The sequence below is a fragment of the Sceloporus undulatus genome, chromosome 1, assembly GCF_019175285.1.
Source record: "Sceloporus undulatus isolate JIND9_A2432 ecotype Alabama chromosome 1, SceUnd_v1.1, whole genome shotgun sequence".
Classification (NCBI taxonomy): Eukaryota; Metazoa; Chordata; class Lepidosauria; order Squamata; family Phrynosomatidae; genus Sceloporus; species Sceloporus undulatus.
This window is the reverse complement of record NC_056522.1, coordinates 341,605,372-341,626,993: the sequence shown is the minus strand read 5'-3', so window position 1 is coordinate 341,626,993 and position 21,622 is coordinate 341,605,372. Positions and strand designations below refer to the sequence as shown.

The 21,622-nt window shown below is 41.5% G+C and overlaps 1 protein-coding gene across 1 annotated transcript in view; it reads right to left on the bottom strand.

The window, feature by feature from the left end:
- Nucleotides 1-10,714: 10,714 nt before the first annotated feature.
- TMEM63C (transmembrane protein 63C) overlaps nt 10,715-21,622 on the bottom strand; it is a 120,739-nt gene continuing 109,831 nt past the window's right edge. The window contains exons 23-28 of the mRNA XM_042443438.1: nt 20,518-20,623; nt 18,367-18,534; nt 15,802-15,917; nt 14,720-14,791; nt 13,924-14,086; nt 10,715-12,875 (exon numbers count right to left, since the gene is read on the bottom strand). Of these exons, the coding sequence (XP_042299372.1) occupies nt 12,814-12,875; nt 13,924-14,086; nt 14,720-14,791; nt 15,802-15,917; nt 18,367-18,534; nt 20,518-20,623 (687 nt within the window). The 3' untranslated portion in view covers nt 10,715-12,813. The remainder of the gene's footprint in view (nt 12,876-13,923; nt 14,087-14,719; nt 14,792-15,801; nt 15,918-18,366; nt 18,535-20,517; nt 20,624-21,622) is intronic.

The following is a 21,622-nucleotide window of genomic DNA, read 5'->3' as shown; positions in this document are numbered from 1 at the left end:
CCATCCATGTGATCGATGCTGGGTGCCTCATTTCTGACCTCAGAGGGAGTGACTTGCATCAGTGTCAGTGGTGCCAGGTGGCCTGGTGCCACCAACACTGGTACAAATCACTCCCTTTGAGGTCAGAAATGAAGCACCCATTGTCGATCACATGGGGGCCTCATTGTGACCTCAGAGGGAGCAAGTCTAGAATATTCTGGCTGGTTTATATAAGTCCTGAGCCCCAAGCACAGGAGCTGCTTGGTAGCTGCTGCATCCACAGTAGTTACTATATGTTTCTCTGGACAGATTTGATTGCAGAAGCACAGTGCACTATTTTCTCACATTTTGGCCCTGGTCTCTGTGTGTATAGAGGTAGATTCTACATTCAGTAGAATCTGCCTTACTGAAATGTAGGCTTTGGTCATCTTTTCCATCTTTCCCATCACCTAAACAAAACCCTTGGTTCCCCCAAGCAGCTTCTGCCCTAGAATATGTATGCTCACTAGTCCATTCCTTGTGGTCATGCATTACAGTATGAATTCTTGCAGATGTAAGCTAGCTTTGTAGGAGCTCTGATTTCCATAGTAACTGAGGCAGGTTGTGCCAAGACAGGCAGTTACCTACAAGAGGAGCAGCAGGTCGTCCTTCTGCATTGCTTGAGTGACAGGGACTAGATTTCTAGGTGGGAGCAAGGCAGATGAGGTGATAGATATCGATTATTATATGGATGAGCAAGCTAATTGTGAAACCATAGGACATCAAAGAGCAAGCTCTTTGATAAAAAAATATGCTGAGAACAAAGGATAAGGAATGTTGGGTGGCAGCATCAGTCTCTACATATGGAGTTAAGTGTTGTTTGTGCTACACAACCTGTGTTTTGAGTGCCAATGTTGTGCAACTGAATACGAACCTGGATACACAACCAAAGGGGGCTATTGCCAATTTTAGCAGGACAGATGGACACTCATGGGCCCAAAATGTACATCCATATGAATAACAGTATCACATGTCCAACTCTTCTTCCATGACCTTGAACTGAAGGAGGACATTGTGCACAAGACAAAAATAATTCATTCACAGAGTTGGAAATAATTCAGGCACAGTTGCTTCTCTGTCTTTTGGCTAAGATCAAATACAGAGTTGGAAGGGGGTCATTTGCTCCAACCTGCTGCCATGTAGGAATATATAACTAGAGCCATCCAACCTCTGTTTAAAGATATCCAAGGAAGCAGAGTCCACACCCTGCAAGGCAGCTAAGTCTACTATGAAGCTCTTCCTAACGTTTAGGTGGAATCTCTTTTCTTGTAATATAATGTTAATGGATTAGTTCAATGGCCAACTGATTCTAGATGAGAAGTTATGCATATTTAAGACACCAACAGGATTCCAGCTGTGGTGTCATCTTCTACTAGAAACACATGCTTGAGCAGGGGACACTTGGCTGCATTATGCTTTTTCGCCCCCTTCCTATGTGGTTTGTTATAGGCTGTTGCTTTAGGAAACATACCATCCAACATGAATAGTGCCTCAGAGTTGGGCAGCAATTTCACCTGCCATCTGGCCATGTCAGCTTTCTCCACTTACAGCTTTCACATCCATACACAGAAATCAGATATATTATGTCATGGATGATTCTAACTTTCGTGCTCAGTGATAAATCTTAACAGTTGGGTATGGTATCTAGTTCCTTCATACCTGCCCCTCCAAGTCTGTTTTTTCCTGATCTTTTTTACTGTGGTCTCCATTTTGATTAATGACTGAACCAAGGCATAGAAAACATTTTAATTATAAAAACTGTGGTTATTGTTGTGACCAAATCCTGTTTGGTTGATGAGGCAAACAAACATAGACTGGTAGTAGAAGTCAGAGACATAGCCATGTTAGTCTGCAATACCAGTATGCAAAGGGATCTTGTAGCATCTTTGAGATTAACGGAACAAAATATGTAGTAGCGTAAGCTTTTGTAGAATTGGTCTACTTCTTCAGATGCAGAGTGAATTGTTCTACAACTGGTGTTCTCAGAGATGTGACAAGATCCCTTTGTATACATTGACAGGGTCATCTATATAATCCATTGTGGTATCATATAGACATCCTTCACCAGTGTAGTAAAGTAGGTAACCTGGAGTCCACCAAATGTTGTGGATGAAAACCATTACGATCCCTGACCATTGGTACTGATTGACAAAGAAAGTAATGGTAATGGGTAGAAACCTCCTTCTATTTACTAGTTCTCCCCTGGAAATGTTTCCCTTGTCACTGTATTATGAAGAAAAAAGGGTTAGGATGTTTGGAAGCCCTCTGGTTTTGCTTTTGTCACTTCAGGCAGAACAGTTTCAGGAAAGTGCTGCTCTCTCTTAGGAGTACAGTAAAAAGTAATGCTGTTCATTAGTTAAGGCTAGATGAGTCAAATAACTGAGAAATGCTGCTAGGAATAGAGACTTTCAGAAAAAGGAAAGGAGCGTTTATATTGATTGCCTTTCAAATTTGTGCTACTGCTAGAATTTTGTTAATAAGGAACAGGCAGTCTGTATGGACATATGAAGAATTGATACCTAGGGCTCAGTGTGAATCTTGACTACATGTCAGAATTTTAGAATTCATAGGGCTGAATATGAGCTTTGGTTACTTGTTGCAGTTCATAAAACAGACTTTGTAAGGGGCCAGGAACTGCTTCAAAATAAATGTTAGTTGCCTGCCTGCTAGAAACAAGTAAGTTTGTTCCAGCAATCATTCAGTTTATTTTCAAGCTGCATCTGTAAGTGTGGATCCTTATGAGGGCAAAACAGTACTGTATGTGTTCCAAGAAGGCAGGAATTGGCTGGCTTGTAAAGCCCAAAATTAGAAACTTTCAACACCTGCCCAGAACAAAACATCACCCCATATAGCACAATGGGAACTGTATATGTTCAATGGGATTGAGGTTCAGATTCTGGGGTGGAAACAAAAACTGACATTGAATGGCACAGAAGAAGGCAACTTTGGCTGGCTGGAAATCTGAACAGGAGCTCTACAGGCTGTGACATTTTCTTTCAGGCTGAACTTGTACATTCATTTCCAAACTTCAGGGGAGTCTGCCTTTCACCACAGAGTCAAAATGGCAGCACACATGCACAAATAGAAAATATTGGCAGATTTGGGATTCTCAAGGTTTGGAAAAGTTTAGAAAAAATGGGAGGGACAACCCCATAATGACCAAATGGAGCAAAATGTTGGGAGACCAAGAGGAGAACAACATGACATTGGATCAGAGGGGCAATGGAATGGACTGGCATGTCTAGAACTAGGGATAAGAGTAAAATCCATGTTAGATCAGGGATTTCTGTTCTTGATGCTAACCTTTTCCTCCTCCAACTCTTTAATAAACCATGGGGTCAAACTCAATGCGCTAAGTGCCAATCCTCATGTAACTAAAATGACACCCACACACAAAAAGAAAGTATGAAGAGGCTTGTCAGAACCTTTCCTGCTCTAAGAAAGGGGGAAAAAAACTTAAGGATAAGGGTGGGGGAACACTTCACATCATACTGATGTACACAAAGCATTCTGTGGCTGCCAAGCTTGCTGTGTCTGTTATTGAAAAGAAGGCAGGGACAGAAAACCATAGCTAGAATGAAATGCAATTGCCTAGAAAATGATTTCTTGCACATTCCCCTTAACTCTGGTTGATGAGATTTTTTTAAAAAATACACATGTAAACAGTAGGAAGGCAGTCATGGGGTAGTTACTTTGCTCCTGTGGTAACATAGTACAAGTAGAATTTTTGCTGTGCCATCCACGTCTTCTAGCTTAGTCAATTTGTAGAGAAGATTTCCAAGACATCTTCAATAATGGCTTGTTTTGAACACTGTTTGTTTTCAGTCAGATGGATCCAAACAACCCTTTATTCTCAGTACCATCATGTGCTTGCTATGTCCTTCAGTAAGTATCAGTGGAGATGCCCAGAGAACCCCAAGAGATTCCATGAGGGTTTCCTTTACCTTGCTTGAGTTAGTATCACGCCGCATAAACATGTGCAGCTCAACCCCAGGCTCCAGCTGGGTGAATTAACTTTATTCAAGGCACGGTCATAGCAGTAAAGAGAACAAGATACAGAGCTCTGGCACATTCTTATAGGGCAACAGCCAAGGGAAAGACAAAGAGACCAGAGCTTCCCAGACACCAGACCCACACAGAGGCACTTTGCCAACCTGAAACAGAAGCTGCTACAAAAGAAGGCCTTGGCATTTGCTGCACTAGCATGTGGACAAGTAAAAACATCATTTCATGGGGATCTGGAAGTTGTATAGACTGTCCACAGCACTGGACCTGATCACCCTGCAAAAACAGGCAGAAATGGCACTAAATAATCTAGGATGGCAAAAAGTAGGCTGCACATGGATGGGGAGTGGAATTAGTAACTGGCTCCCCTCATATGAGTCATGTTCTGGAGTTCCACATCCCATATGTCTCTGTGACACTCTTAGCCTGGTCTCATGGCAAGCAGTGCACCCTTCCTCCCCTTTTCTGAAATCATCCTTACTATTGATTGTCCTTACTAAGTATTTTCTTTCTTATTATAGAAGATCTGGGAAGCCAGCTGCTGCTCCCCTTGGTAAGGAAAGAAACTACTATAATTTCTTATGGGGGGGTTACATGAGATTTTGAAAGCCAGCACAGGAAGCAGTCCACCTGGCCAGTGAAACTTCACAAGTGGAACATGAGTTTTGATTGAGGTGGTTAAAAGATTGGAAAAGTGACTTTTTTGGACTACAACTCCCAAGTGGTTATATTGGCTGGGTGGTTCTGGGAGCAGTAGTCCAAAAAACATTTTCCAGCCATCATCATTCTATAGAAGACATACAACCTTATCTATTAGTATTTGCTCAGATGATAGTTCTACTTCCAAAAATAAGGCTTGCTCTCCAGCTGTGTATGCTTTGAAGCCTGGACTAAAAGTTGATTCTAAGTGCTAAATGTACTGCTTCATTGGTAGACAGTATTGATTCAAGGACCAGAATTGTAACAACATAAGAGCAACTTTACTGAGTGAGCTAGATGGTTAAAACATTATTCCTTGACATAGCTCTGACCTTCCATTAGCTTGCAAACCACTTCTTCATGGGAGAAGCAGATGTATGCGTGATTGAATCTCTGAAATGTAACATTTGAGGCTATGGCATGATGCCAATCATTGTAAAGGCAGTAAAGTTTCAAAGGGTGTAATTTAATCTAGCTCTTCAAATCTGGATCATTTGAAGCTTTTGGAGTAGGGTTGAGGAATTTTTGGCCATATAAATATTTTGGGCCTCAATGTCCATCTGTCCTAACTACCATGGGCTATGGGGAAGATTATGGTAACCAAAACACCTGGGGGGGGGGGCAAGGATTTCCCACTAATGGGAGCTTACCACTCCACCTTTAGAATGCTGGCTTGACTTTATTTCCAATCATCCAGTTTTGTTACCTCTTGACATATGCCATGACAACCTTCTCTTTATGGCTGTGCATTCATGTGTTCTTTATGCTATGATAACTCTCAGTTGTGGCTCTTTGCTACTCTTACCTCTGGAATCACAACTAGAAATGGTGTTACCAATCCTTGCATCAAAATAATAAATGCAATGGTCACAGTTCAAATGCCATCAGTTAAAAATACAAAGGGTAAAATAAAAAATTAAGGGGATTGCATATTACCAACAATTACTGTAATATGTTCTCCTTTCCAGCAACAGAATTTTCAAACAAATGTACGCTCCAACAAATGTGCAGAGCAAGCCTGTTTTTACTTTCTGATGTCCAATCACAGCTTCCAGCACAATGGGATGTGAAGAAGAAAGTATATATTAGCACACAGACATTTTTTTGCCATTAGGAGCACCACTTTTAAATACAGCATTATTGGCTAGTTTAACCCACAGAATATGGATACTATTTATTGTCTGCTTGTGTGAAACCAAGGAGAGAAACAATACTTCATCTGAGCAGGTGCTCCCCAAATCTTTGGACAGTTAAATTCCTGCTGCTACTCCCAGAGATATAAAACTGAATAAGCATATATGCTTGACGCCAATCAACAGCTCAATGAAAATAAATTAATCTGATTTAATATGGAACAATGGTACAAAAAGACTAATTTGTTTTTTAATTAGAGGGCCTCCAAACCTTATTCAGTTTAAACTGTCATTAGTGGGGAAACTTTCCAATGCATTAAATGGTCAGATTAATTGTCATTAGTTTTTTTGGGGGAAATCTAGGGGAAGGTGGCACATAAACTACTACGGTTAACACTGTTGCCCCTTAGTGCAGTAATTTGTTGTTTCCTTGTTTAATCTGGTTCTTTTTGTACATCAAATTGCTATTCTCAGTCTGGTATTTTCCAATTGCCTTGAATACAAATCCTGCAATTCAGTTGCTCTCTGAGAATGGTGGAATTTCTAATAAAAAACATCTGCATGGTGCCAGGTTGTGGAAGATTATTGTAAAGAATGGCATGTAACAAGCTGTCTTTTATGATTTATCAATAATCTGCTTCTCTTTTCTTTCTACAATCTATATTTCAACAGGTGTGCTATTCTCTCACCCATTAAACTGTGGATTGTTTGCCTGGATTAGAGAAGATGACTAAGGAATTAAGATCTAAAGCCAATTACTAGTCCAAAAGAAATGAGACCCACTGAAATGTATGAGATGTGGCAGGGATATAGCTATAGGGAGGCCAAATTAGAGCATTGCCCCCCAAATAAGAATTCTATTCCACTAAATGAAATTTTTTTCATGGCCTTTTTTTTTAAAAAGCATTGAAATAAATGACATTAAAAAGTATTCACATCTAGAACATTTGTTGTGTTCACATTCACTTGGTAGCTTTGTTTGTCCTTTTATTTTGGATGCATAAGCTATGGCTGAAATCCTGTTGGAGACTTATGGTCTCTTATTTGGAGACTTATGGTATGTAATGCCCATATCCAGTAGAGATCTGTGGTTACATTACTATATAGCAGAGCCAGCAAAGTGCCTGATCACAGAATCATAAGAGTTGGGGCCATCCAGTCCAACTCCCTGCCATGCAGGAATATTCAGTCAAAGTACTCCTAACAGATGGCCATCCAGCCTCTATTTAAAGACCTCCAAAGGAAATACTCAGAGGCAGCTTATTCCACTGTTCTGCAAGTTTCCCCCGATGTTTAGGTAAAATATATTTTCCTGTAGATTGAATCTATTGCTCCATGTCCTGTTCTCTGGAGCAGTAGAAAAAAAGCTTGTTCCATCCTCAATATGACATTCTTTCATATATTTAAATAGGATTATCATATCACCCCTTAACTTTATCTTCTTCAAGCTCCCTAAGTCGCCCCTCATAGGGAATGGTTTCCATAATTTCACCATTTTGGTCACCCTCATCTGGACACACACCATATGCAGCTGGAGTGTCTTGAACTGCCCGGGTGCTGTGGTGGGGACAGGAAAGGCGGCTCTTTCCCAGCCCAGATAGGAGCGGATCTTTCTCACTCCTATTTGGGCTGGGTTCAAGATAGATTGGGGCCATGGTGTGTGTTTGCTGTGGCACCAACCGGTCTTTGGCAAGGCAGCTTCCAGCTGCCCCTTTGGGGCCCTCTGTTCCACTCCTTTCTTAGTTTTGGAGGTGTCAGCTGATATAGGTGCATAATAATGACAGTAGCCATAAGTGAAATTAATCTCTGAAATGAGAGTTAAGTCAAAGCAGCATCAAAATTTGCCCTAAATATATCTTTAAAAAGACAAGGGGCTCTTTTCCCTTGATTAGGAGGGCCTAGAATTAAAGTGCTGTCCTATTCCACCCCCAAATATTGATCTTCTCTCTCTTTTAATTTGCTCATGATAGCCCTTTAAAGGGGTCTAATGCAACCAATACAGGAGTCTGGGGACCTAATGTTCTTTCTTATTCCCTTCCCCTCCCCATTTTTCTCATGCCACACAGCCGAGATTCTCTAGACTCTGTCCTGTTAATCCTCATTTGGCCTGAGTCCCTTGTGACAAATTTGTGCATGCTAATTAATTCATTTGTTCTGAGCCCAGATCTGGAGATTGCTTCAAAACAAGCTATAGATCCCTAAGTTGATACTTCAGTTCCACCCTTTCTCTCTCTCTCTCTCTTCTGGATTTTTGGAGAGGGGCCTATGCATGATACCTCTCCCACATGGTACCAGATAGCTGCATGTGGTACAAACTACTCTTTGGAAAGTGGTCTACTATATTCACTGCAACTTTAAGATTCCTCACTGAGGAGTCACTTTTTACTGGTGCCTTCTATTTCCACAATGCTGCATGTAGACTCTTCCAGTCACGGATGGAAGTGTGGAAAAATCAAAGAAGTAAAATAAGTACATTGCATATACAAGTTGTGATTCAACCATCAGTTCAAAGGACTTCACGGTTGCTTAATACATTCCATAATGTACATACGTTATTTACTGCATTGCATGCACACTCAAACACCAGTGTGTGTCGGAAAAATATTTGGGTCCTAGTCAGCATGGTGTGGTGGTTTGAGAACTGGACTACAACTCTGGAGACCAGGATTCAAATCCCTACTTAGCCATGGAAACCCACTGGTGGCCTTGGGCAAGTAACACACTCTCAGCATCAGAGGAAAGCAAAGGCAAATCCCTTCTAAACAAATCTTGCCAAGAAAACCCCATGATAGATACACGTCAAGGTTGCCATAAGCTGGAAATAATGAAGGCACACAACAACAAACCCCACCAAGTAAGTTTCTGCATTCATTCTGATTCCTATGTGGAACAGCTTTTCAAGTAGATTATTTTGTATAGTGAGAAGCAGTTCTTAGCTATGGGTGAGTGTGCTTGCAATGCATTCAGGAGAACAGCAGGGTGAAAAGGAATAAACATATCTCTCCCAGCTCTATTCTTGCAATCCAAGTCTTGTTCCTACCCCTCACAGGCATGTTTAAGTCAAAATAGATGTATTTTGAGTGCAAACCTGCAAATGTGAATGCGGAATGGGGTTTTCCCCTTGGCAAATGTATATAGGATTACTGCCTTACAGAGCCAAGGACTGACCCCTCTGCAATATATAATTTGGCCTGGTGAGAGCACTATAAAACTTGGAACAGTTAAACAATACTAGTCAGCCCTGGATATTCATAGATTTTTTATCTACAGATTCAAGCATCCCCTGCTTGAAAATATTCCAGAAAGAATAAATTTGTTTTAAAAAGCAAATCTGATTTTGCTATTTTATATAAGGGACACCACTGTATTTAATGGGACTTGAGTACCCATATATTTTGTTATGCAGGGGAGGATGTCTGGGAATCAAATCCCAGCAGATACCAAGGGCCCACTGTAGACATAATTCAGTAGCTACTCACTTGAGAGAAAGGTCCATTAGATTCAATATGTTGTGTTTCTAAGTACAGGCTTCAGAAACACCTGCAAAAATTTGACATTGCGTCTTGGCCCCAATTCAGTCAAAAGCATTAAAGATCCACAAAACTGAGAGGGGGAAATAAATCTAATGCAGAAGAGAAAGAAGAGATGCATCTCAAGATGCTCAAAAGAGGACTTATTTAAAGATTTTGCAGTAATACAGACCACCTTTTGATCATCTTGAGATGTTTGTCTTTTTGATTTTATTGGGTGCTGGCCAGTTTCTCCACATACTCCTCGCAACTCCACTCCAGGTACAAAGGCCTGTGATACTACAAAGCAGCCTAGTTGTTGTTGTTGTGTGCCTAGCCTTAATGCAATTTCTGAGGTTGGACTTTTGCCAAGTAGAGAGAGGAATAGCAATTTAGGATTCCTATCTACAGGCCATATATTAGAACATGAAGGGTACAATACCAGGTTAGGAACTCCTGTATGAAATAAGGTTTATGAATTGTGTTTTGCTAAGAAAAGAAACACCCAGATAGTGAAGGGAATATATCAGGGTTGGGAAAGGGCAGTTTGCAGGCCTTATGTGGCCCCCAGGTACCCTGTACCGACCCAAAGTTTCCAGTCCCTGTTTTTTAAAAACTGTCCACTAGCCAAATGGAAAAGGTGAAGTTATTTCCAGTGGGAAAGGTTCTTGTTTTACCTGGATGTCAGGTAAGTGTTACATAGATTAATATTCAGATAATTAAAAGGAAAGATGGGAAACTAGTTCATTACCACAAATGTAACTTCTGTACACAGGGATTCCATGCCTGACTTTAAGAGCTGAGCATTCAAAATGTTCTGTTTAGAAAGGCAAACCTGTCAGTTTCACTTTCTTCAACACTTGCATTTTAAAAATATTTGTACATTCCTTTACAGATTCATTGGAAAGACCCTAGGAAATGTGCAAATATTTGGAGCATCACTGCCAAAAATTGAACTAAATGAAATTCTTATCCACTCTCAGATAGCACCCTCATGCTTGCATTCACTACCAACTGGCAGCCAGAGAGGTACTGCTTTTGGGTCTGGAGGTAGCATTCAGTCATTATGACCCATAGCCATTAGCAGCCCTATCTTCCATGAACTTGTCTAGTCCCCTTGTGATAATGAGAGGACACAGAGATCCCTCACACTCATCGTAAAGATGTGTAAGTTGATGGCCATCTCTACATCCTGTATTAGAAAATGTTACTGTTTAACTATGGGTTATGTGAATAAATGGGCCCAAACAGACAGGCCAAAATAAAGCTGCTTTGGGTCAGGTATGCTGTTTAAATGACAGAGGCATCTTAAGAGGGCAGAAGCTGCGCCAAAGGTGCACAGTCCTTTAGCACGGCTTCCGGCCTCTTAGGATGCATGCATTATTTAAGCAGCATACCTCCAAAGTGACCCGAGGCAGCTGTATTTTGGTCTATTTGGGCCCAAATTTTTCATTTCATCCATGTTGAATCTCCCCCAGTTCAGAAGAGGTTTCACATTATGACTTGCATCCTGGATTCTTCTCAAAAGAGTAACTTGTTAAGATTACACATGAATATTCTGATCTATAACCATGTTGGTTTGAAAACTATTTCCGCAGCTTTCAGTGGCATCTATTAACTGAATCGCAGGTGAAATTCAGTTAAAAATATGTTTTCCTTTGCATTGAGCTCTAATTTCTATGTATTTTTAGCCTTTCACATCTCCCCTGTGCAAAGCAGGCCTTGAAGACGAAGATATGGTTTCCACTTTAAAAACAAACAACAAGTAAATCTCTTAGCTTTGAACAGTTGCATGACAGGCAGAAATCTAACAAGCAACCTTTTTCTATCAAAGGAACATAGTTGTTTGTGGAAAACGTTCCATAGTTATAGCACCTAAAGCTAAAGCTTGGAGAAAAAACTTTCAGAACTATAATTCCCAGAATCCCTACAGCATGGCCAGTGTCCATACAATGTGCAGTATTTTGGAAGGTAAAATAATGAAAACAATAATAATAGCCAAGACCATGAATCAAGCATGTAGCCACAAAATTGCAGCTTTAACACTGCATCTGATTGCTGAAAACCCACCTTAAAAGCTGATCAGCCACTTGGAGTGATGAAAGTCTGCAGCTGCTAACTGGGGTGTTGCAGAATGGCATGATCAGCTGCCTCCCACCAGTGAGAGGCTGAGATGAAGAATTGCAAGAGGTCCCTACTGGAATCCCCGCTTCTCTTCTCTGGAGCACTGCTTGCTGGCAGGAGCAGAATGGTCATATCACCTTGCACCACCCCACAGCAGCAGCTGCATAGACATCTACTGCCCTGGATGGATGATTTTTAAAGTGGGTTTCAGGGTGGTTTGTGGTCATGGTAACAGGGCCATGATTGCAAATGAGAATATAAAACATTTATGATGTCGTAAGTCCAACTTGGAATGACATGACTAACAGGATACCAGTCAATGTTTGCAAGCTTTACTTACAGGTTAGGAAAGTTTAGCTTGCTGAATGAGAGGCTTTATACAAAGCAGAGGGGCTGTGCTAGAAAAAGAAGGTGGCACTTCTCTAATGGCACCCCTTCTCATTTACAGTGGCATTGCCTATTCACCAGTAGTTTTCAAGTCAGTCTGTTACAGGCATTAGAATACTAGCAATAGAGACCCACCCTGACCACCTCAGTCCCAGGAAATGTTCAGCAGGGTGAATGAGAGATAAATAATTAATGATCCAGGATATTATGTAATTATGTCCTGTTTTACAGAAGCAGATTCTAAGCAAAACAAGAGTTAATTCCCATGCATAAGTTTAAAGTAATTCTGATCACTACACCTATCATTGCAATGCTCTTTTAGTAGATGATTGGTTGAGTAATATAATGGGATTTGGGTGTGCGGTGTCATGCAGCCTGGAAGTTGGTAATTTTGAACATGCTGAAGTACAAAGGGTTATGATCACTTAAGGGCAGAACCTCATTTCTGCCTGCCTCAGCTGTCAAACAAGTGCCAAAATAGATGGGATTGTAGTCCAGCCATGTGTTCAAAGATGGATCTGCCACTTGTACCTCTCCAAATGTTGTTATGTATTACAGTTCACACCACTGCCAAACATTGGCTATACTAGCTAGGGTGATGTGCCTTGTAGTCATACAGGTTCCACATCTGTGATATAGAAAGAAACCAACCGTGTAGACAAAATGGCATGAGCGTAACATGAGTAAAATGTTTCTTCCATAGACTGATGCCTGTCTCATGCCCACCTTGACACACAATGGAGAGGATTTAATTCCTTCACCCACATCCCCCTTTTATTATAAAAGTCTCCCCTCACCTAGTTTTTCTGTGACTGCAGCAGATCTGGACTTACACACACAAACCCAGCACTCTCCCATCTAGTTATGGCTTCAGGTTCAATATAACCTCTTTCCTCCTTGCGTCCCTCTCAAAACCAGAAATGTCTACCTCATTTGGATCAAAAGCCAGCAACTTCTGAACATGAGCAACTCTTCTGGCAATCAAGAACGTAACACAGGCCTAGAAAGACAGAAGCAATTGGCAAGGTGAGTCTTTCTTGAAGGCAGTAGATTTGGGCAAAAGCAACAATTGCAGCAGTAGCTAAAGGGCACATTGTCGTTGTTGTTGTTGTTATTATTGTTTTTAAAAAGCTAAGGATCTGTTGCTTGCAAGCTGAGTCTTTAAGAGCCCTTGTGTTACTCAGGAAACACACAGGCTTTCGCAACGGATACATTACAATGAGCTGCATGGTCATCTTGAGAGAGTCTTGGGAGGCACTTGTCATTTTACTCTTCCTCCCAGAGCTCTGAAACACTAGTTTCTTGGACTACAATGCCCAGAATCCACCAGTCAGGATTCTGGAAGTTTTTGTCCAAAGAATTAACTTCCTCCAGCTCAGCTTCCTATTCACCCTCTGAAAGATTTACAGAAAAGTTCATAGCTATCATAGCTATCACATTATTCACTTGGTTTCCTCTTGCTGTAATGAACAGAAAGCATAACACTATAGAATTGTTTTGCTACTATGGAAAAAGAATGTAAAAGGGACCCTCCCCCCCAAAGGGACAGACAATGAGGAGGAGAGAAAATGAGATATCTGAGGTCTGCAAGGGTTTGTCAGAAGATGCAAGAGCCAGGCATGGGTAGTCTCTGCAGCTCTGGAACAGAAGGATGCAAGGCAACATATGGAACACACTTGTGAATGGATGGAGCAAAAAGATGGAAATAACACTGCCTTCTTAGGAACTTCTCAGTCAGTTCTGTCTCTCTGCCACAGAGATCAGCTGTCTTCCCAGCAGCATGGCTAAGAGATGTGCAGTGCTGAAAGGCCCGTTGTACACCACCCTGACTGGCTCTAGCCTAGTTAGCAAGACCAAATCCTTGCCCAAGACCAGCTGACAGCAGGACCGATATGGCAGCTCAGAATTATCCAGGCCTTGGGATATGAGGTTTCCCAAGGCACTTTCAATACTTTGAATACTTCCCTCCATCTGTCATGGCTCTGACAGGAAGTGGGGTCAATGATAGTGCATTTGGCTGTCCAGTACGGGCCCGGTTCTGTATTCACCCTCTGTGCTTTCCAGCTCTGTTTCAAAACTCTGCAGGCCACCCTCCTCCAGATTCTCTGCTTGCTCCAGACGGCTGCCCATAGTACCATAGGACTGGTGAGCCGGAGAGGCTGCTGGCGTGAGGCTCAGTTCAGGTTCTTGAAGTACAGCAGCTACAAACATCTGAAACACAGAAAGCAAGGAGATCACCCTCTATTTGCATCCTCTTTACTAAGCCAGACCCCTCCTTTAATTATGATCCCCCATAACATTTTCATGAATCAAGTGATTGTATGGAAACCAGCTAACCTTGGGTTGCCATTAGGCTGAATACAGGAGAGAGCTCCTGAAGCTTTAATGCTTAACAGATCCTGGATGAGGGACACACACCATAAGGCTTTGTTGAGAGAACAACAGCACAGCTTTTCTGGCATCCTCCACAACCCACTCCTGGTTATTAAAGCTACAGGAGCACAGTCCTGTATGCAACCTAATAACCCCTAATCACACCACAAGGATGCTCCTGAGTGCTCCAGGCAAGGCTTGATTATTTCCAGCTGAAACAAATGCTTCAGGCCTGTCAGTGAGTAGGGGCCAAATAAGGTTGCTGGGCACACACGTGCACACAAGTGTTTGGTCACTTCCACCTTCATTTCAGTGGAATCTGATAGCCTAAAGTGGGCTCCAGCAAGAGGTGAGATTTGGTCCCTGTGCATGGAACAAGTGCCCAGGCTTGCTCACACTTCATATAAAAGCATTAGGATACTGTAGTCAAGTCTGCCAAGGAACTGTAAGGTAAATGTAGAAGACACTTACATTTGAATTGGGGGTTGAAGATATGCTGCTCCTTTCTGTATCAATGAAAGCTCCTTCAGACTGTTCAGACATCTGTTTGCAGGTGAAGAGGTGAATAAAATAGGATGATGAAAAAAACAACAACACCCAGATGAACGCCCTGTCCAAAGTTCCCCCTAAACAACTGTTTCTTCTGTTCATCCATATTGTGAGGGTGAACAATCAATACACACATCTGTTGTCAAGAAGATATAAAGTAGAGCAGGTATGGAGAACCTCAGGGTCTGATGTTCATGGAGTCCATGAAGTCCCAATTCACCATTTTCAGCTTCCCCAGATGGTCATACCTTCTGCTTGACAACACTGTTTGGGATTTTCCCAGCTTTCCTCATTTTCCAAATCTAAGATGCTGAAATGCTTCCCCTAAGGCTTTTTCACAGCCAGTAAGAGCTAAAGTTAAATTATGATTTTTTCATCATAATTTATTGACTTTGGCCCTGTCCATCACTGAAATATGCCACTCCATATGTCTGAAATAGAATTTGTTCCTTAGACTCACAGGAGTTTATCAAACGGGAGGAATTTCTCTTAAATTTGAATGAAAAGAAAGTGGGGCCAGAATGCATTCACTTAAAGTCGCTAGTTTAGCGCAATTATGTGAATGCGCATTGTGTTCGAACTGGCTTTCCATTGCCCGAAAATAGCATGCCATTGCCCGAATTTGTGTGTGGCAGTCTATCACGCAATAACGTTAAACCACATGATTGCATTTGGACTGACTTCCTATTGCCCGAATTTGCATGTAGTGGGTTATCACGCAATAATGTTAAACCCCATGGTTGCATTCAGATTGCCATTGGATTAAACTTCCAATTTCCCTTGTCTGATAAATTCTATAGAGATTAACATAAGGCTTCATACTGAAAGTGCTTTGGAAATAAGCTATGTGAATACTGAAGTAAGCGTATCTTTCAAAGAACACGAGAACTATTTCTCAGTTTCTGGATTTGCAACATACATGTCAAGTGTACACCAGCCACTAAATAAATAAATATGCCAGAAACAGCACACAAGACATGGGGCATGCTCTGGACATTTCTAACCTGGTAACTGGAAGGCTTCCTTGGATGCAGTTTCTTCAGACACATGCCAAAGATGGAACAAAAGATGCAAGAAAGAAGGACTGCACAGGTGAAGATGGTGATGGGGTGGTCAGAGCCTAAAGCATTGAAGAAAAGAGAGAAAGCACCACAGAACTACTCTTGTTTTGTTTTTTACAGATTTCAAATTTTTGCAAGCACAAGTTTATTGTCCTGTTTTCACATCAGTTTATTTCCTTTTTTAAAAGTATGCATTTCATGACTACAAAAACTTCATTGTATTTTTCTGTATAATTCCCCATAATATGCACATTTCTAGTAAGCTCTTTTCCATCACTCTGTGTCTGTTTGTAATCAATGTGCTTCTGTATTGATCAGGAAAAATAAGATTCTGAGCAATGGGAAATCTAAGAGAGAACTGTGTTCCAGTCTGTGTACTAAGGGACTGTACATACAGCCCGTAAGGGGCGGCGGGACGCCACCCCTTTCCTTGCTGGATTGGGGAAGTGGCAACCACATGGCATGCCCCAACCCAGCAGGCCTGCAGTGCAAAAAGAAGCCGCAAAAAGCAATTTGTTCTTGCAAAACGGAAAAGGTGCCATAGCTGCTGAAGCCACAGATTTTTGGCATTCCCTTGGCGCAGTGCGTGTACATGCTGTGCCAAGGGAGTGCTGTGACTCCTCCCAACATGCAGTGGGGCACGCAGCATCACCTCAGCATGGGGTGGAGTCGGGACATGCGGTGTGCATTTACCACGCCGCCACTCTGCCGCTATGATGGCGTTTATCAACGGTCTGTTCAGGGCCTAAAACGGTCTGTTCAGGGCCTAAGTCAGGAACTGTAAAGTCAGTAACTTTATATTAAAACCAAACAGATTTCATGCCCTCTCCCAAAGTTGCCAGTTTTTCAATATCAGTTTTTATTGCCTTCTCTATTGTTGTTCACCATGGCTGTATATCTGATGGCTGAAACACATCCTTTGCGTTGAGTAAGGGCGGGCATCTGTGGTAGATCTGGGGATCAAGTTTCTGTCCTTTTGGGCAATGTGTACTACCAAAAATGCCAAATGATGACAATAAAATAAATAAAAACAACAAAACAAAATGGAAACAGTTTTTTAAAATGCTAAACTGTTGGTAGTTTAAATTGCAACCAATTTAAAAGGTGCACTGATAGTACTGCAAGTTTCCAGGGAAGCTCATTCATTCTTTTTTGGGTCAGAGGAAGGACAGTCTATGGAATCAAAAAAGATGGAACCTGCAAAAACATCTTTTAATTTAAAAGTTAAATCTTATCAAAGACTTAAGACCTTATTAGATTTTTAAAAAATCTGAACAGGCATTTTGAGATGAATAGGCTGTGTAGGAAGATTTTTAGTGGAGTTTGTGTGCTGCATTTTACCTTTATTGTTAAGCTTTAAAACAGTTTGATACTTTTAAAAATTACTGTTTTAGCAGATAGTTAATTTAATTGTTTTTAAAACTTTTATTATTAGGTTCTCAGTTATATCCTGTTTTAATCCTGTTGGAAACCATCTTGGGTACCATCTCAGAAGAAAGGTGGGATACGAACTAATTAATTAATTCAATGAATTGAGGGCTGTAGAAATAGACTTGTGGGCTACACTGGTCCTAGGGCCTCAGTCTGCTCACTGTGCATTAAATAAAAGCCTTCCCATGGACTACTCATCACCACCCTCAAAGCATGCCTTGAGAGAATGCCCCAGTGAGTGTCCCCCCCCCTTAAAAAATCCACGCATCAGTTCAAATGTGCTTTAGCCATGGAGTCTGTCCATTTACAGAACAGAACAGGAGAATTTCACCAGCCCTTTCTTCTGCACCCACCAACTATTTCCTGCCTCAGTGCTGGGCCAATTCTTTAACAGAATAAAAATTGCAGAGAGTCAAGTCACTTGCACTTCCCAATCTCCATTTTTTAATATGCTTCTTAAAATGCAGACTTACAAATCTCATTTGTGGGAACATATGTACGCTGAAGAAGACCAAAAGCCCCCAAGTCCAGACACTTATCTTACAAGCAGTGTGTCAAAAGCATAAATCCTGTGTGCGTCTGAACATCTTCCGATTTATCCCAATATGTGCACTGACCTCTGCTCTATCATCCATTGTCCTTACCCTCATGGAATGGAAACACAAAGCAGAGCGCCACAGGGCCTCAGAGCTCCCTGTTCTGCCTATGCTGATGAGGACAGCAAACTAGAATGTGGGCCCCACCAATGACAATAGCCCAAGGGATCTTCTCACAGGGTTATGCTGTCCAGCTTTGCCTCATATAGAATCACAGAATCTTAGAGTTGGAATGGACCATATGGACCATTGCAGGAATACACAAGTAAATCACTCCTGAAACATGCCCATCCAACCTCTGTTTAAAGACCTGCAATGATGGAGAGTCCACCATTTTCCAAGGAAATCCATTCCACTGCTGAACAACACTTAGAGTAAAAAAAAGTTATTTCTAATGTTTAGGTGGAATTGGGAAGCCAGATGCTTAAGGGAACTATGTTGTTTTTTCAAAAGGAAGGCTCAATGGGAGCTCTGTACCTACCTAAACGGAGGATGGAGAAGAAGAGCAGCCAGAACATGCAGAGGATGGGAGCCACCACCACTTGGCTGACGGCTGCAGAATGGATGCGCTGGTTTAGCTTCGTGGGAATGTATACATAATAAATGTTGTAGCGGTCAACCATGTGCTTCAGCAGCATGTACAGCAAACCTGTGCATATAAAGAGACAGGAGGGAGCTGAGACAAGGAGAACAGCTACTCAGAAGAGACAGTGGGGTAGAGAGATGGTCCAGAGATGGACAACGAAGCTCAGAATGATTTTGTGGGGTGAGACTACCATTCAGTAGTAAAGCACATGTTTAGCATGAAGAAAGTTTCATGTTTAAAAACTGGCATATCCAGGCCAAAGATTCTTGGGTAGAAAAATTGGGAAGACGTTTGCCTGGGACCTCAGCAAATTGCTATAGGTCAGAGAAGATAGTATAGGCCTGCATGGACATATGACTAGTATAGAGGCAGCATCATAGAGTCTTGCTGGGCATTCTTTGCTTCTTCTTTTGTATTAAAATACCAATGTCCTGGAAAGAAACTGGTTATTACAGCCAAGTGGATTGTAAGGGCCAAAGAATTTGAAGTTAAATGTGTAATCACATTGCATTTATGAATTCAAAAGCTGTAGTCTTCACCTCTAATCTGGATCACAGACTTCAGGGCAGGGAGATCTTAAATCTTTTCCTCCATGCTATCTTCCTGACAAAAATGTTCTGTCCTCACTGCAAGTTTCTGTTTGCACCCAGGAAGGAAGCAAATTACCAGTTTTCCTCTGCAGACATAACAGTGTTCTGTGGCTGGCCGCGATTGCTCTGGGACTATAGCAACCAGATGGCCTGCTCATGAAGAGGATCGCCACCAGCGGTCTCATGCTTCTGCCAGCAGGAGTGTTTTTTTCCTGCTCCTTTTCTAGCCGGCTTTGGGCTGCCTTAGGCAGCCTTGCCATGGTTTCCATCTGCTTCAGGGGTATGCATTGTCTAAATGCCATGCTCCCAAAGCAGACAGAAGTTGCTTTATTTGGCCTATTTGCTTCAGGCAGCTATCATTATTTCCTGCTTATGATAAATTCTATTACCTGAGGAATAACTACCACCAGAAGTAATAGGTTCTGGAACTGGAACGTAGTTAGCTTCAATTCTCTCCCAAGATTTCTCTTATGATAAGTGAGATAACAGATGAAGTAAAGCTTCAGCCTTCCTAGTAGCTACACTGATATGGAACTTAACAGTCCACAAATTCCTTTTGTACTATAAAAAGTAAATTCTACAAATTCTTCCCCTCAATCTAAATTTCTATTTCAATAAGACCTGACTTCCACCCATAGCCTTTAAATTCCATCTGACCACTTCCACATCACCTGAGCACAATGCTTCCATGGAAAATACCAGTCCTATGGACTGGATGTGTAATCCATGGGAAAGGATTTCTTTGCCCTTCCCTGCGTTCAATTTTCATTTTTAAAAAATTCTCTTCCATTGACAAGAATGGGATGAAAAATCATAAAGGCAGCTCCAGGGCTAACACAGTTTTAAAAAAAAACTTATCTGGAGCATCTCACAGAAACAGGGAGTGATAGAGCCATTGGGATGTGGCTCTACCTACAGTTGGCATGCATCCTGCAACCATTTCAGCCTTTGAGATGGGGGAAAAAATCCCACCTCTGTCCCAAGGTTAGAAGCTGAGCAAACTTTCATGAAAGAGTTTACCAAAGGTAAACATAGACGGTAAATGCAATGTATCATTTGCCCAGTGATTCAGTTTCTAGCAATGAACAGTCTGGAAATGTTGCTTTTAATTGTATTGCAAGGTAACATAACTCTGCATTTCCCCCTGAATCTCCACCAGGCAAAGTCCACCCATAACCCTACTCAGAATACCCATGTATACTGGTCCAAACATCATACAGTCTGACCAAACCTCTGTCTCTCTGAAGTAATTGGCATTATCTGTACTTAGCTGCTTTTCTATCTTGCCAGATGAATGCCAATGCCACTCAAAAATGCAAAAACTATTCTTTTAAGAAGCATTGCTAAAGTTCAATTTATGGTGAACCTTAACTGTTTTCTATACCAATAGGGTGTGATTAAGTTTATAAATAGGACTGAAAAGACAGAGCTTTTGGGAACAGGCATATATACTTACCAAAGGGGACAATAATGGGGCAAGTGATGCTATAAGTCATGACAACAGCAAATATGCAGCAGGTCCAGGCATACTCCAGTCCAAATTGGAACTCATAAGCTTGATTCTGAAGAAAACACAATAGTACATTTATCCTGTTTGCAATTTCATGTTGAGTTTAAAAAAACACTGGTGTGTGTGGGACAGCACACCCCAAAGGATCTATGTGGACTTACAACATTCAGAACTGAGAGGTTATATTTGAGCATCAAATTCACATTTAAGGTTTGGCTAGAAATCAGAATGCAAACTATGGTTACAGACAGCCAAATAAAGCTGCTTTGAGTCACAGTGGAGGTATGGTGTTTCAATGATGCATGTGTCCTAAGAGTCCAGAAGCCACACCACACTCCAGTCCTTAGGGCTGGAGCGTGGCTTTGGTGTGGCTTCTGGACTCTTAGGACACATGCATCATTGAAACACCATACCTCCACTGTGACTCAAAGCAGCTTTATTTTGGCTGTCTGTAACAGGCCTATGTTTTAAAAAGGATTGAAAACTGTGATTTGCATACCTTAATTATGTTATTGTGTGCCTTCAAGTCATTTCTCACTTATGGTGACTCTAAGGTGACCCTATCACAGGATTTTCTTGACAGAATTTGTTCAGAGGGGATTTGCCCTTGCCTTACTCTGAGGCTGAGAGAATGTGACTTGCCCAAGGTCACCCAGTGGGTTTCCATGGCTGAGTGGGAATTTGAACCCTGGTTTCCCACTGTTCTGGTCCAATACACAAACCACTACACTATGCTGGCTCTCTTAACCAAAGACAAGTCTGATGTTTCTACTGCACAAGCCGTTGTTAAGGAAACTTCTCTGTTCTTGAACAATTACGAGCTGGGGTCTCCTTAGATCTGCCCTTGGCAATTACACCATGGAGTCACTAAATGTTCGGCATCTTAACTAGGGATAAGACAAGCCATGGTTAAGCACTGTCTGTTCTGGTCTGAACCGAATTTTGTGAGATTCCTGCCAAGGTTTATTTCTGTATTTTAAAATCTTTCTTTATAACATCAATGAAAAAGAAAATGTCTTTCGTTTAAAAAAAGTTAGCTTCTCAATGAATA